The sequence below is a fragment of the Polyodon spathula genome, chromosome 4 (assembly GCF_017654505.1).
Source record: "Polyodon spathula isolate WHYD16114869_AA chromosome 4, ASM1765450v1, whole genome shotgun sequence".
Lineage (NCBI taxonomy): Eukaryota > Metazoa > Chordata > Actinopteri > Acipenseriformes > Polyodontidae > Polyodon > Polyodon spathula.
Window position 1 is genome coordinate 13,193,056 of NC_054537.1, and position 16,328 is coordinate 13,209,383.

General features: G+C 42.1%; 1 protein-coding gene across 2 annotated transcripts in view; it reads right to left on the reverse strand.

Moving 5' to 3' along the window:
- The window catches only part of LOC121314194 (methionine synthase reductase-like), a 28,431-nt gene extending 18,250 nt beyond the window's left edge, over positions 1–10,181 (reverse strand). The window contains exons 1-9 of one of the 2 annotated variants that reach the window (XM_041247206.1): positions 10,083–10,181; positions 5,969–6,125; positions 5,344–5,497; positions 4,638–4,755; positions 4,087–4,480; positions 3,449–3,565; positions 3,129–3,282; positions 2,291–2,379; positions 1,702–1,882 (exon numbers count right to left, since the gene is read on the reverse strand). In XM_041247206.1, the coding sequence (XP_041103140.1) occupies positions 1,702–1,882; positions 2,291–2,379; positions 3,129–3,282; positions 3,449–3,565; positions 4,087–4,480; positions 4,638–4,755; positions 5,344–5,497; positions 5,969–6,112 (1,351 nt within the window). In that variant the 5' untranslated portion in view covers positions 6,113–6,125; positions 10,083–10,181. Of the gene's footprint in view, positions 1–1,701; positions 1,883–2,290; positions 2,380–3,128; positions 3,283–3,448; positions 3,566–4,086; positions 4,481–4,637; positions 4,756–5,343; positions 5,498–5,968; positions 6,126–9,219; positions 9,255–10,082 lie in introns of those variants that run through there. The other variant, XM_041247207.1, reaches the window with a different exon arrangement.
- Positions 10,182–16,328: the final 6,147 nt, after the last annotated feature.

A 16,328-nucleotide genomic window follows, 5' to 3' on the forward strand; every position in this document is an offset into this window, starting at 1 on the left:
AATTACATGTTTATTGGACTGAAAATAAACTCAAATAGGATGAAGACTAACTATAAAAACAAACAACCAAGCTAGCTTCCATAAGCACTCAGCTGAGACAGAGATAGGGGTGGCTTACTTTCTGAATGTATTTACAAGGTGAGTAATCAGACTTCACTTCTTAAGAGGCATGCTTATTTTACAAACACATTTTCAAATCATGATTTGTCAATAAACTCTCTAAAATGGACACCAATACATTCTAGGGTTGGAACATTAACTGAAATATTGATAATCACGATATTTTTTTTGGCAGTGTTAAATTTATCGCCTTGAAAAATTATCAACAATAATCATAATTAATGTCCATGACCCAATGAAGCAGGAAGCAGCTTTGCATTGAACTGTAGGTGGCAGTTCACTGTTTGCGCGAGTAAAACACGACATGTGTGAGCACTGCGTACACTGAAGTAGAATTGATTTGAAACAATATTCTTAGGCTTTTAACTTTACGTCATGGTTCCATTTTGATAATACATTAGCAAAGCATGACTGGTTTTCTAACATAAAAACACAAATATTGTTTGTCAAATTGAAAAAACACGAGCTCACTGTAAAATTACTGTAGAAAAGTGGAACTTTGCACAATTAAACATTTTGAGACTCGATTTGGAAACGTTTAATATAGCCTAAACAACTTTGTTGCTTCTGTTGGTTCTCTATTTTAAACTACACAGTAAAGACATGAGTACTAACTATACTGCAGCCTGTGTAGACTTTCTATAGGCACTGTATGTGTATATATGTGTGTGTGTGTGTGTGTGTGTGTGTGTGTGTGTGTGTGTGTGTGTGTGTGTGTGTGTGTGTGTATATATATATATATATATATATATATATATATATATATATATATATATATACACACAGTACCTATAGAAAGCCTACACCCCCTTTCAAGATGTTCACCTTTGTTGCCTTATAGCGTGTAATTGAAATGCATTAAAATAGTTTTTTTTTTTTCATTTATCTACACATCCTACCCCATTCTAGAAATGGTTGAAAATTAATTAACAATAAAAACTGAAGTAGCTTGGTTGAATAAGTGTCCACCCCACTTGTAATAGCAATCATAAATTAGCTGTGTGTGTGTGTGTGTGTTCCCATGGCGTTGCTATTGTGACAAAGGGTAGTTACATAAATAGAAGAGTTAACTTTTAATGGAAGGATAGGCAGTTTATTTGATCAAACTGTCTGCATAGAAGCATCTGACACATCTGCTGATCACTAACTTATACAAAAGTGAAGAACGCTTCATTATGTCTGTTTACTGTCATGATGGTCATGTCGTATTGAGTTGGGGCGGATACGTCTATTGTATGATGATGAGTGTTTTTTGTATATGACTCCTTCCATGCCATGTGTATGATGCATATGACCCGACCCCCCCAACCCCAGGGACGAGCGTCCCGCAGAACTTTTTCCAAATGTTGGCAAGTATGCAAATTACTACCAAAAGTAGAAACGTCCTTTAAAAGTTGTGTCCCATACTTACGAAGAAAAACATTTCCCCCCTCGTCATAGCCTTATAGCAGTCATTTCCACATAAGACAAGAGTACATTTATCCAGTGAATCGATCATCATTTAAAATCCCTTCAATAATTCAAGAATCAGACAGAAGTGTAATTAGAACTAGGAATATAAAACAAAGAGGTGACACAAACCTATGAGTAGACGAAGTGGTGGGGAACAGGATAAGAAGACACGAAGTAGATCCAACACACACAGGCTGGGGTCTCTAACAAAACGATTATAATCTGCAGACCCCTGTTTGCTGCACAGCTCCTGAAGCCTTCGTTTTTCACCGGAATCTGTGGTGTACTCTACCAATGCTCGAAGAAATGCCTAGATGTGAGAATTTAAGAAAAAGTAATTACAGCTAACAAAACCTTCCCTGTTTTGCACGTCCATTATCTACTTAGGTCTCAAATGTGTATCTTTGAAAGAAGCAAGTTATACCAAGTGTAGCATTTAACATGTTTAAAAGAAGTTTACTCAGTCTTTCAAAACTGCAGATCTGAGACCTATATAAGAAAAGGAAATGCACAAGTATTCATGTGTTCGCTATGATCAGTGTAAGATAAGGACTTGCTTTAGATAAGGATTTGATTCTTTTGAAACCTGTTAAAAATGTTATCTAATTCTTAATATACTGTCAAAAATGTACTGTCTGGCAAAATAAAAAATACATGTAATTCTTTATCGTTCCTATTTAAATATTTTTGCAACACAAGAATGATTCAATTTGGGCACCTTCTTTGGAACAGCTCTTATTTCCAAACACCAGGTCAGAAGGTAAAGTAGAGTGCTGTTCTCAGGAATGTATGTTGGCAGCCGCACCACTGTTTGGAGAAATCTGTAAGTTAATATTTATTTATATTATGTCTGGATGGATATTAGGGGAGGTAAATCTATAAGTAAAGATAACACAGCATGCTGTGCTGGCATTTAGATAATTTTCTGAATCCCTGTATAAAATGAATATGTATCAAACACTGGGGTCTAGGTCAGTGATCTGAACCGTGGTGAACTGAAACTCCAGCTGGTGTTTTCCTCCAGGGGTGATATGTTAAACTACTTATTAACATGAATACATACATAATAAACATACAATTCATGAAAAATCAGGTTATTAAGATCTGCCACTATTTACATTATTAAATAGACTCGCTGCTTGTTTGGTTTCTGTTTTTCATTATATCCTTAAGTTCGAGCTCAGCAAGGTTCATAGCAATATGTTCTCTACTAAACACCATTACAAAATGCATCTAGTTAGTACCCCACAAGGACTTTTGTATTATTAAATGGGATGTAAGAGGGTGAGTAGATTCTTATTATCACATGTAAATCACATTCTTATTAAAACCTGTACAAGCATCTCTGTACTGGAAAAAAACAAACATCAGACTCAATGCATCTCGTTACAATCAGCAATTAACTCAAACAATGCTACTGTCAGCAGGGAAGCAAAGGTGTTGATGGTAAGATTCAAATTATGTGAATAGAAAAATTAGGTGCTCCCTAATAAGTAATGATTCTTACAACAGGCAGACTTTAACTGTATTTGTACTTATTCTTTCCTATAGCATACCCTTCTTTTTGGTGTCTGGTTTAAGTTTTAGCTTAACACAGTGGTCCTTCTTTTCTGCAAGTTCCAGTCTCAGAATGAGTTGTTCCACCTCATTACTGTTGTTTGGGCAGAAAATATTAAAGGAATCTCCAGGCTGGTATGAGATTGGAGTTTCCTGCAAAACAAATATTGTTCTTAATAAAATAATCTTCAGGCACCTTATTTCTGCTAGCATTTCATAAAAAAAGAAACAGTGGAAATCTTGCAATGCAAACAGTACAACACAATTCTAAACTCTAAATATTTAACAATGAAATAATAATAATAAAAAAAATACATACAGAAAGGTCCAGCTGAAGTAGTAGGGCTGTTTTCACGGCATCCTTTTGTGTGACTTGCAGAGCTCCAGTAACTGGGACCTGGTATACAGTTTCCTGGGTACTCGAAGGAAAAGCTTCCTACAAAAGTAAACACACATCAGAGGAAGAGGTACCAAATTACTTTTACTATATTACTGTACTCTTTGGGGTTACCCACACAGGCAACAACAGTCTTTTTGTTGGCTCTTATTGAAGTGGTTGTAGCTGTTAGAGAAACATACACTTTACGAGAAACTGTAGTTTACAAAATTAACTGGGTTTTAGATTGAGTTAGTATTTGGGTTTCAGTTAGTTAGACAATTTTGGGTTTAATATTGCTTGTTGGAGCAGGAAAGTCAGATGGTAAGGAGAGAGCTTTGAAGTGCACCACATGGCAATCTAAAGGGGAACCTGTGTTTTCTCATAGATAACATTCTAGGGCTGAAACTTTCAAAAAGATTACAATCTCCCTTCTTCCTTACATTATGGTTTCCTGAGTAAAACATCAAAGAGGCTTTGATGTTACATTCACTTACTATATGAGTGTATGGCAAACAATATACAAAACTGCAATACCTTTTTATATTTTAAAAATATAGCAATACAATACAGTACAGTACCTGTCCTGATACATTGAGAAACTCCACATCCAAGTACTCTAGTGGCACTGCAGGAACATTAAGAGCAGACTCTGCCAGTGGTGGGATAGATCTGGACAGAGAGGGCTCTGATGAGGTTGTTTCAGTCACTGGTTTGGTTTTGTCTGAAACTGGCTCTGGAAACTTGGAACCCAGGCCTCCTGAATCGTTTAACTTCAGTATATGTAAATTCAAGTGTGTAGCCGAGTTATCCACAGTCTCTTTGTCAGTGAAGGTTTCACGCTCTCCGTTTGGAACCACATCTGCATGGTCGCTTGCCTCCATTTCGTTCCGAGCAGTAGAAATGCTTGATGTTAAGGCTTTCTTTGTTGCACTCCACAGCCCATCAATCCAGGGCTCAACTACCAACTCCAAGCTAATTGGACAGAGGAAAGAGAAAAAAGCCCCCTGGACAATGGTGTCTGCTTCCAGTAGTGTCCAGCTGTTAACATTGGACACAACGTCTTGCTAAGCTACCCTACTTACTATTTAATGGCCACAACATGTATATGAATAATATGTTCTTCTCTTACCCCACACCATCATCTGCATGTCCTGTTGCATAGAATCGCTGAGCTCCCAGTTCTTGAAGACGTCTGTCAATGGTTTTTCCACCGTTGCAGAAATTTGTATAATTTGAATCTCCCAACCCTTAAGAGGATAGAAGTTAAAAAGTTAAAACAAATAAAACCCTACCTATCATATGATAATTACCAAGATTTTCTAGTAGCTAGTAACCAAACTAATTGCTGAACATGTAAGTAAAGCAAATTGATTCACCTTAATTAATTTACTGTACCTAATAAGACATTCTGTATCTCGTTATACTAGTTTGCTGATAAAAAAAAAAAAAAAAGCCTTGTGCACTATTGTATGTTTAACTACATACATGGAACCTAATTACAAATGTGTGGTGCACAGAGCGACACCTCCACTTATCTTCACACTCTGATACCCCCAATGCCATGTGCTCAATAATGTTAATATCAAGTTGCACTCCAGTTGGATAAGTGTTTTTCCAGATATATTAAAAATGTAAAGGGTGGCGGGTGTAGTGATGTCCAGACCTACTTACGGCAGCTTCCACTAGAATTGCCAGAGATTTCACCTCCTGCTTCTATTGTGAACTTAATCACAATTGCGCTTATGACGCAAACAGCAGTGTTCAAATCATTGGGTTAGCACTCATTTAACAATAACAAAACTCACAAGCTGGTCACCAGGGGGCATACATCTTACCTAAAAGAGCATAGCGCAGATGTGCAAAGTGATCAGGAGGGAGCGTCTTGGCCCTTATGCTCTTTACAAACTCAATGGCTGTGTCTGGTGGTTCACCATCCCCAGTGGTAGAGACAACGATAACAACAGGTGAGATTTCTTTTTCCAAGTTGTACTGTAGAAACAAAGGAGTCAACGTCATAAAATAGGGGCGTGAGTTTCTGTTTCATTTCCTAAATGTTTAAACTTTAGGATCTAACACGTTTATCCAGTTAAACTTTACAATAGTGCGAATTAATCTGACCAATCAAAAAAGCAATCTTAGAAAGGGCTGCAACAACTATTTGTGTTCAAGAATATAAGTATTCAAGTAGCATTGAATTGTATATAAAAGGGCAGTGATGACATGTTGAATATGTGCAGAACACTGTCAGACCTACATACAGACACTGTTTCATTACAATTAGAGATCTTTGTGCCCTTGTATTTAGAAGCACCATAGTTTAGATCAATTGAACAGACCCCTCCATTCTCTAGAGCAGATTTCTGTCCATGCACATAATGATGTGGAGTTACTGGTGTGCAGGTCTGAAGAATTGGTCTTGAAGGTCTTGAATTAGAAAAGGGTGGAAATGTACATGATTACCTTTTCTTGTTGGCTCATACAACAAATATCAGCTACAAATTTATGTTCATTTGCTTTTTCGCAAATTTCTTCAGCAATTGCTTGAGCCTGTCCGCGCTGTGAACCATACAGCAGCAAGAAGCGGTCTTTCACCTCACATGGCATGACAGGGAAACTCCTATACAAGCAAACACAAAGTACTGATAAAACATACATCTACTTTAAATACAAACTACAGAAAAAACCTGCATTACTCACTAAATGATGACTCAGCAACAAAAACTAAATATAGCATTTTAAATAGGGTGCAGGACAAATCTAAACTCCACTTTTTAAAAAGGTAAAACTAAAACGAAATGTTATGGTGTAAAATAAGAAATAAACAACCAAACTTAATGTAATACTTGCTATGCTTATTTCTAGTTTTATAAGAACATAAGAACATAAGAAAGTTTACAAACGAGAGGAGGCCATTCGGCCCATCTTGCTCGTTTGGTTGTTAGTAGCTTATTGATCCCAAAATCTCATCAAGCAGCTTCTTGAAGGATCCCAGGGTGTCAGCTTCAACAACATTACTGGGGAGTTGATTCCAGACCCTCACAATTCTCTGTGTAAAAAAGTGTCTCCTATTTTCTGTTCTGAATGCCCCTTTTTCTAAACTCCATTTGTGACCCCTGGTCCTTGTTTCTTTTTTCAGGCTGAAAAAGTCCCTTGGGTCGACACTGTCAATACCTTTTAGAATTTTGAATGCTTGAATTAGGTCGCCACGTAGTCTTCTTTGTTCAAGACTGAACAGATTCAATTCTTTTAGCCTGTCTGCATATGACATGCCTTTTAAGCCCAGAATAATTCTGGTCGCTCTTCTTTGCACTCTTTCTAGAGCAGCAATATCTTTTTTATAGCGAGGTGACCAGAACTGAACACAATATTCAAGATGAGGTCTTACTAGTGCATTGTACAGTTTTAACATTACTTCCCTTGATTTAAATTCAACACTTTTCACAATGTATCTGAGCATCTTGTTAGCCTTTTTTATAGCTTCCCCACATTGTCTAGATGAAGACATTTCTGAGTCAACAAAAACTCCTAGGTCTTTTTCATAGATTCCTTCTCCAATTTCAGTATCTCCCATATGATATTTATAATGTACATTTTTATTTCCTGCGTGCAGTACCTTACACTTTTCTCTATTAAATGTCATTTGCCATGTGTCTGCCCAGTTCTGAATCTTGTCTAGATCATTTTGAATGACCTTTGCTGCTGCAACAGTGTTTGCCACTCCTCCTACTTTTGTGTCGTCTGCAAATTTAACAAGTTTGCTTACTATACCAGAATCTAAATCATTAATGTAGATTAGGAATAGCAGAGGACCTAATACTGATCCCTGTGGTACACCGCTGGTTACCACACTCCATTCTGAGGTTTTTCCTCTAATCAGTACTTTCTGTTTTCTACATGTTAACCACTCCCTAATCCATGTACATGTGTTTCCTTGAATCCCAACTGCGTTCAGTTTGAGAATTAATCTTTTGTGCGGGACTTTGTCAAAAGCTTTCTGGAAATCTAAATAAACCATGTCATATGCTTTGCAATTATCCATTATCGATGTTGCATCCTCAAAAAAATCAAGCAAGTTAGTTAGGCACAATCTCCCTTTCCTAAAACCATGTTGACTGTCTCCCAGTACCCTGTTACCATATAGGTAATTTTCCATTTTGGATCTTATTATAGTTTCCATAAGTTTGCATATAATAGAAGTCAGGCTTACTGGTCTGTAGTTACCTGGTTCAGTTTTGTTTCCCTTTTTGTGGATCGGTATTACGTTTGCAATTTTCCAGTCTGTCGGTACCACCCCTGTGTCAAGAGACTGCTGCATGATCTTGGTTAGCGGTTTGTAAATTACTTCTTTCATTTCTTTGAGTACTACTGGGAGGATCTCATCCGGCCCAGGGGATTTGTTTATTTTAAGAGCTCCTAGTCCCTTTAACACTTCTGCCTCAGTTATGCTAAAGTTATTTAAAACTGGATAGGAACTGGATGACATGTGGGGCATGTTGTCAGTATCTTCCTTTGTAAAAACTTGTGAAAAGTAATCATTTAACATATTTGCTATTTTTTTTCTTCCTCTACGATTTTGCCATTTGTATCTCTTAAACATTTAATCTCCTCTTTGAATGTTCTCTTGCTGTTGTAATATTGGAAAAACATTTTGGAATTGGTTTTAGCTCCCTTAGCAATGTTCATTTCTATTTCTCTCTTGGCCTTTCTAACTTCCTTTTTGACTTGCGTTTGCAGTTCTGTGTACTCTTTCTGCGTACTTTCTTTTTGGTCCTTTTTTAATGCTCTGTAAAGTGCCTTTTTTCGCTGAATATTTTTTTTAATTGATCTATTAAACCATTTTGGCAATTTAGTTTTACATTTAGATTTGTCTACTTTAGGGATATAATTGTTTTGCGCCTCTAGTACTACATTTTTGAAGAACAACCATCCTTCTTCTGTGGGTGTTTTCTCTATTTTACTCCAATCTACTTCTGTTAGTCTCTGTTTCATACCTTCATAGTTTGCTTTTCTAAAATTGTAAACCTTAGCTTTAGTCATTACTTTTGGGGATTTAAAAAACACTTCAAATGAGACCATGTTGTGGTCTGAGTTTGCCAGTGGTTCTCTGACCTCTGTTTTAGTTATTCTATCTTCGTTATTTGAAAAGACTAAATCAAGGCATGCCTCCCCTCTAGTGGGTGCCTTCACAAATTGTGTTAGGAAGCAGTCATTTGTCATTTCCACCATTTCTATTTCATCCTTCGCGCTACCCACCGGGTTTTCCCATTTTATTTGAGGGAAGTTGAAATCCCCCATTAGTATGGCTTCTCCTTTGCTACACACATTTCTAATGTCATTGTATAACAGACTATTGTGCTCACCGTCTGAATCTGGCGGTCTATAGCATGCTCCTATTATTATGCCTTTTGAATTTTTGTCTGTTATTCTGACCCATATTGATTCGGTTTTATTTTCTTTGTCCAGGTTTAACACCTGGGCTTCAAGACTGTTTCTTATGTATAGCGCTACCCCTCCTCCTCTTCTGTCCTGCCTGTCTTTCCTATACAGTGTATACCCACAAATATTATATTCGTCCCCATCACTCTCAGATAACCACGTTTCTGTAACACCTATCACATCATAGTTACCTGTTAGTGCAGTAGCTTCAAGTTCTAGAATTTAGTTTCTGATACTTCTAGCATTTAGATAAATACATTTAATGGTTGTCTTACCTGAGTTGTTGTTCTTGTTTTGATGCGGTCTCCCTTCTGTTTTTTTGTTGATTTCTCCCCCCTTCCTTTCTAGTTTAAATGCATTATAACTTCAATGGGTGTGTTTACTCTTTTTACTCGAGTAAAAGGCTAGGAAAATCAGTCCTTATGCCTCTAGAGTAGGATTTCAAAAACCTTAAAGAACATTTTCTGTCTTTTAAAAATGGAAATCGTATGTCAGCCCTATAGACTTTGTGCTGTAGTGCTAGCAGGCAGTACCACAGCGCCACCTGCTGACAAAAAACGATATAGTACAACTGGTACAGTATGCAAGGGTGGGACACCACCATGACCTCACCCCTTAGGGCTACAGTATCACCCCCAAGATCCAACTATTCAACTAGTAACTTGCACATGTAAATGGAGAATCATTATTACTCCAAATGAATGCCAGTGTACTAAATGTCATAGCAAGGTAGCCTGTCTGCAACAGTCTATAGCTTTGATTCAGAACTCAAGTTTCAAAATAAGTTCTTACAAATAACAACACGCTGCTTAGTTAGAAGGACCAGTTTAGGATTTTACATTTGAATTTCAAAACAACCCTAACACAAATGTTATACTGCTTCGTTCTACTTCTGCCTTGTTGTCACTCAAACTACAGTAACCATCAGTGACCATTGCTTACTGTGCAAAATATCAGCGAAACGTGATACTGACAAGATCTGCGAGGCAGTGAACGCTTATTTTAAAATTAGAACCATATAGAACTGTAATAGCTTACAACTTTTATAATCAAAATGTAAGACATAAATAACCGTACACAGTAGTGCAATCGCCTATAATATGAATCCAGCCCGAAAATAGCAAAAATAAAATCTTACCAACAGTATCTAAATGTGCCCAACAGCAGAACCACACTTTTCACCTCTGACTGTGTTGTAATGTGGCACAGCAGCACTGTAAAGCGTAACAGTACACGCGTTTCTTCTGATTGACGTACGGTAAAAAACATACTAGCCAATCAACTTTGTATAGAGGAGGGATGAATGGCTATTGACATCATCCTGTCAGGAAAAAAAAATAATGACGCTAATCTCGTTCTTATCATAGCATGAGGAGAACAGTCTGTAACGCACTTTCTAAGAAAATCGTGTGGGATTTTGGAAACATTTTTTGTATTGTAGATTTTTTTTTTTTTTTTTAAATAGCAAATTCAACGTTAGTGGCGTTTTTCACATTTTGTTTTGCATACAACACACCGTGTATCACCCTAATGTCTTTCAGTGTACTCTGAGTTTGTACTATGTGTTTTTTTTTCTTTTTTTGTTGTTTTTTTGTTTTTTTCATGAACAATTTTTATTATCACAAGCATCTGTTACGTACTTCAGTTGTCCCAGTACCATGTTCACGTTTACACCCAAATATGCTCTCTAGCTACTTGCAATAGTAGCATGTTATAAATTCACAGACACGTCAATAAGTTTATATATATATATATATATATATATATATATATATATATATATATATATATATATATATATATAAGTGGGAGACAGGGCAGAAAAACAGTCCACATGGATCTGAGGCAAGTGTCCTAACTAATGCATCCCCAGATGATACCGGTTTATTTTAGTTTTTTTTCCCTAACTGCAAATGCGCAGAACTGTAAAAGACACGTGCAGAGCGGAAGAACAGAGGAGGCAGTACTGTAGTGTTTATCTGGAAAATGAATAGCCTGTTCCATTTCAATTCGAAGATGGCCACCAAAACATCGTTACAGGATACACTCCTGCTTATTGGTAGGTGTCACAGCTCTTTCTATCAAAGCTGCCGATAGGCCCTCTCATCCCGGTGACCCCCTCGGTCCTGCCTCCCAAGGGTACTTAACCATCACGCAGGGGAGATTCGCTGTCTTTCACTTATTATGATTGGTACGGTAAGGCCTCTCTGTGTTGCATTGAGTCTTTTTTCTTCTAAAAAGTGCTGAGTAAGCTACTGCTAGTTCCCCTGCACTTTGTGTTGAAAGCTGGCCTTCGCCACTTTTCCCAGAATCAGTGGTTTAAAAATTTGTAGCCTTTTTGTTCTATTTCTTACTATTAGCACATGCTCTCTCCGCATGTCTGGCTGCTTCTTTCTGTCTGTCCGTCTTAGTACAGTAAGTATTATTGTTAAGAATTGTGTGTGTTTTTCACCCTTTCTTGCTTCGGAGAGCACTTTTACTCCACGGGGCCGGGCTTGCCTTGTCCCCGTTGTCGAGCTAGCCCACCAGCCACCTGCGGGCCACAGGTTGGACCTTGTTTTGATTGTAGCTAAGCGTCCCCGTGCTCGCGCAGAAAATTAGCCGCAGCGTGGCTGCTTCAGCTGGGCCAGCCGTATACTCTTCATCGAGGCTTCCCTCATTGTTGGGTTGAGACGTACGCGGGTTACACCTCTGGTGTAGGTCACTCAATCAACAGACAGAGAGACGGTGTGCTCTCCCCCATCTGTCCTGTAGTATTTTAACTGTTTTCTGTATTTGAAAACTGTTTTGTATTACTGTGTGTGTAAGTCAATCATCCGCCGTGGCTTTGGCCCTGTCCCCTTGTTGTACGCTACACGCTGCTCAGGTGTGTGACCACACGGTCATGGTAGGCACCGTGCCTAGCTGCCCCAGTGTTTTTTAATACCGCAGTGTGTAAGGCTCTGCCCGTGCTACTTTGGTACCAGGGTGTGCACAGTGCCCATTGACTCGCTGTACCGATACAGGCTACGCTGCCGGTGCTGCACGGTGCACGCGGTGCTCGATGCAAGTAGTGTATATTATATGCGGTGCTTGGTGCATGTAGTGCACAGTGCAAACGGTGTGCATGGTATCTATTGTTGCATGATACTCGGTGCTCCTTAGACCCGGTGCTACTTGACACTCGGTGCCCACAGTGCTCGTGCACACAGTGTTCAGTGCACGGTGGTTTTTCTACCCCACGCTATTATGGGCAAGGCTGGCTTCCATGCCTGTGAGGCCTGTGGGACTAGGTCAGGCACAGCATGTGCGCTCGGTGTCTAGGCCCTGATCACGCCGCCTCAGCCCTGAAAGGCTCCTGCAACATCTGTGCAGCCCTGCCTTCTCACGAATCGTCTGGAGAGTCACACGGGGTGTTCTTCGTCCCCCGCAGCGGGCCCCTCCCAGCCACACCTTCACAGAGCCCCTTTGGGGAGATTCCCTGTGCTCAGGCATTTGTATCCACCCACAGCCACTCCCTGTTGCCTCATGGGACATCATGGATACTAAAGCCCAGATCAGTTAGATCATGGAGCTTTTGGAGAGGCAGGCCCCACCCACTCCATCTGTGGACCTTCATGTGGCGTCCCCCCCACCCCCCGTGTCAGTCGCAGTCTCTGTACCACCCCCTGACCCCTCCATGGGAGAGCAGGGCGAGCGGATCAACCAGGCACTCTGTTCGGACGAGGACGTGCTCTCTATCGGCGCCTTGTGAGGGGATTCCGCTTTCTCTCCGGATATGGTGGTCGAGGCGGATCCCAAATTCCCGGCTAATACAGCCCCTAGTTCTGAGGCTGCCTCGGTTACTAGCGTGCCACCACTGGCAGGGTCAGTGCTCACGTTTATGGGGCGCACGGCCTCGTAGCTTTCCCCGATTTTATGCGGCCTCGTAGCTTTCCCCGATTTTATGGCGGTGGTGCATTCCTCTTGGAACCACCAAGCCACAGCGATGACACAATTGAGATATGGTTCTCCTCTGGCCTCGCTGGAGGGTGCAGAGAAGCTGGGCATGGCTGGGTTTCCCCCTGTGGACTCCACCGTCGCAGCCTTGGCTAAGGCTCTGCCGGTGGGAGGTATGCCGAAGGACCCTGTGTGCCCGAACCTGCAGTGCAGGGTTACAGAGACACAAGTCCGGAGAGCTTACATGGTGGGAACCCAAAGTACTCGCATAGCGAACACATCCAGCTGCGTACTAGAATGGGATTTTGTGTGACGGTGGCCATGGAGTTGCGATTGCTATCGCACACGTTGCTGCAGATCTGGTGGGTCTAGTGGTTGCATGCAGACAGCTGTGGCTGTCACAGGTGCGGGTGCCCGAAGCTGATAAGGCCGCGCTGTTGGACGTGCTCATATCACCAGGCTACATCTTTGGCCCGGCAGTGGAGGAGATCCTGCAGCGGTCTCTTAGGGAACACGAGTTGTCAAGACAGGTAGCCGTGTTGCTCCCTCCCCCCCCGCTCCAGCGTGGGTCAGGTCAAGCCGCTGGCACTCTACTCCGATGCGAACAGTCACCCGGATGGTGCCAGTTCCCACAGCCCCGCCAGGTGACCTTAGGCATCGCCTACAGGCCTCATCTCAGACGAGAGACAGGACCCTCCCTCAGTGTGGTGGACGTGACCGTAGCCAGCCCACGCAGCAACAACCTAGAAGGCGGTTTCCTCAGCTGCCCCAGCAGGGCCCCTGAAGGCTGGCAGCCTCAGACCCAATTCACGGCACAACAGCTGCACTACTGGCGCGCTTGCACCTCTGATGTGTGGGTGCTCGCAACCGTACAATACGTTTACGCGCTTCAGTTTCGCTTGGGACCCCCTCCTTTTCGCAGCGTCACAACTACATACATGACGGATCCACTTCAAGCCTCGGTGCTCCAGACCGAAGTGGCAGCCTTGCTGGACAAGCTCACCATTTGTCTCGTAGATCCCGCCTCTCTCAGCTCAGAAAGAGGTTCTACTTGAGATACTTTCTGGTACCGAAGAGGGATTGGCTTTCGCCCCAATCTGGACCTGCAGTTTTTCAACCGGTTTCTGAAACAGAAAGGGTTCCACAGCACAAGAAATATCTCCGCTTCGCCTTTCATGGCAGCACGTACAAGTTTTCCGTGCTGCCATTCGGCCTCTCCCTAGCTCCCCGTACGTTTTCAAAGTGCGTAGACGCTATCCTCTCCCCCTTGCGGCTGCAAGGAGTCAGATTGATGAATTACCTCGACGACTGGTTGATGTGTTCCTAGTCGCGGGAGGGAGCGGTGGCCGACACGGTGCTAGTGACGGAGCATCTAGTGAGGCTGGGCCTCACCATCAACGAAGGCAAGAGTCGGCTGACGCTGCTCCACTGCATAATTTATGTGGGGCTCCGGCTGGACTCCATTACAATGCGTGCATACCTGTCGGATGACAGGGTAGCAGCTCTACAGCACCACCTCTCCCTGTTTCAACAGGGATCGAGGGTGCCCCTTGTTTTGTGCCAGCAACTACTGGGTCTGATGGCAGCAGCGGTATCAGCCATTGAGCTGGGTTTATTGCGCATGTGCCCGCTACAGTCGTGGCTCAGTGCATTCCGGTTACATCCCAAATGCGCCAGGCACCATCGGCTGTCAGTGTGCCTCGCGTAAACAGGGGTGCTGCGCTGGTGGAGGATTCCCTCTCACCTGCACCAAGGAGTCCGAATGGGCGTGGTTGACAACCGCAGGGTGGTGCCAGCTATTGAACAGGCCGACCTGGGAAATCCTGTTTCGCCCTGATCTTCTCAGTCAGGCAAGAGGCACACTTTGGCACCCGGAGCTGGGCAGGCTCTGGTTGTGGGTCTGGCCACTGAAAGGGACCGCAAGTCAGCCTTAGGGCTGTCAGACACGGTCGTGGGAACGCTGCAGAATGCTAGGGCACATTCCACTAGGTCACTGTATGCCTATAAGTGGAAATATTTCCAAGATTGGTGCCGTACTAACGATCATGATCCAATCTCCTGTCCCATGCCTGTCTTCTTGCAATTTCTGCAAGATCTGCTTGAGGCTGGTAGATCACCTTCCACACTGAAGGTTTACCTAGTGGCTATTTCTGCTTGCCATGCCCCCACTGACTGTGTCCCCTGCCACGCATTTGCTGGCATTTTCTACCCAAGATGGTTACAGCCTTCCAATTGAATCTGTCTGTGGAACTGGAGTCCTTCCATTCTCCACTGTTTGCTACGGATGAGGATAAGAAGTTGAACCTTTTCTGCCCGGTTCGGGCATTGAGATGTTATGTGGATAGGACGAGAGTGCTGTGTCAATCTGACCAGCTCTTCATCTGCCATGGATCACGGACCCTGAGACAGCCCCTTTCGAAGCAGCGACTGTCGCATTGGATTGTGCACTAGGGTCCTCGAGGTTGCACGCTCACGCCGCTGACCTTGGTCAGGTAGGACTTAGCGTCCCTCATATGCTGCCTTTCTTTCTTCCCTCATGACTGCTCTCGTACACGTTTCCAATAAAGATGTTTTGGTGGCCATCTTTGAATTGAAAGGGAATGTTAGTTTACCTACCGTTAACCTGGTTCCCTTAAAGAGAAGATGGCCACAAACCGCGAGGTTGCTTCGGTCGACATCACGGTTTCATCGCGAAATAGAGCGAATCTCCCCTGCGTGACAGTTAAGTACCCTCGGGAGGCGGGACCGAGGGGGTCACTGAGGGGAGAGGGCCTATCGGCAGCTTTGATAGAAAGAGCTCAGTGACACCTACCAATAGGAAGGAGTGTATCCCATAATGATGTTTTGGTGGCCATCTTCTTTTTCAGGGAAGAAGGTTTACCGTAGGTAAACTAACGATCTTCTTGGTGTCGAGTTGATCACACGGCTTACATCTAGGGCTTCTGGTTTTCGTTGTTTTCGTCCAACTTTTCGCCTCTGCTTTAAAGATTAATTTCGCAATTAGCATATTTCTCAGTTTTAATTCAGATAACAAGACACATCTTACAGAGTCATTTTAAACGGAAAGTAGATAAACACGACGAAAACACGCCTATTAATTTGTCAGATTACATTTTGAAATGAAAACAGATTTTGAAGCGGTACGATAGTTAAGACCAAATCAAAGTAGTTATTTTAGAGGTATAAAAGTAACGTAGCTTCATAATCGTAGGTTTATGGTGATCACTCGACTTACGCCGGTGTAGCGCCCAATTCAGTATCCCCTCAGAAATCTGGAAATCGGCATTGCGCATGAGTAAAATGAGATGCATCGTTCCACGGGCAACACCGTGTAACAATTTTTTTTTTTTTTTTTTTTTTTGTTCCTGGGTAGTAAGTGTTATTTCCTAATTGCTTATGCCTCAAAAGTATAGAAAATGGCTATTATTCCCCACAAACTTTGCTTTTGTGACCAGCACAGTGATAT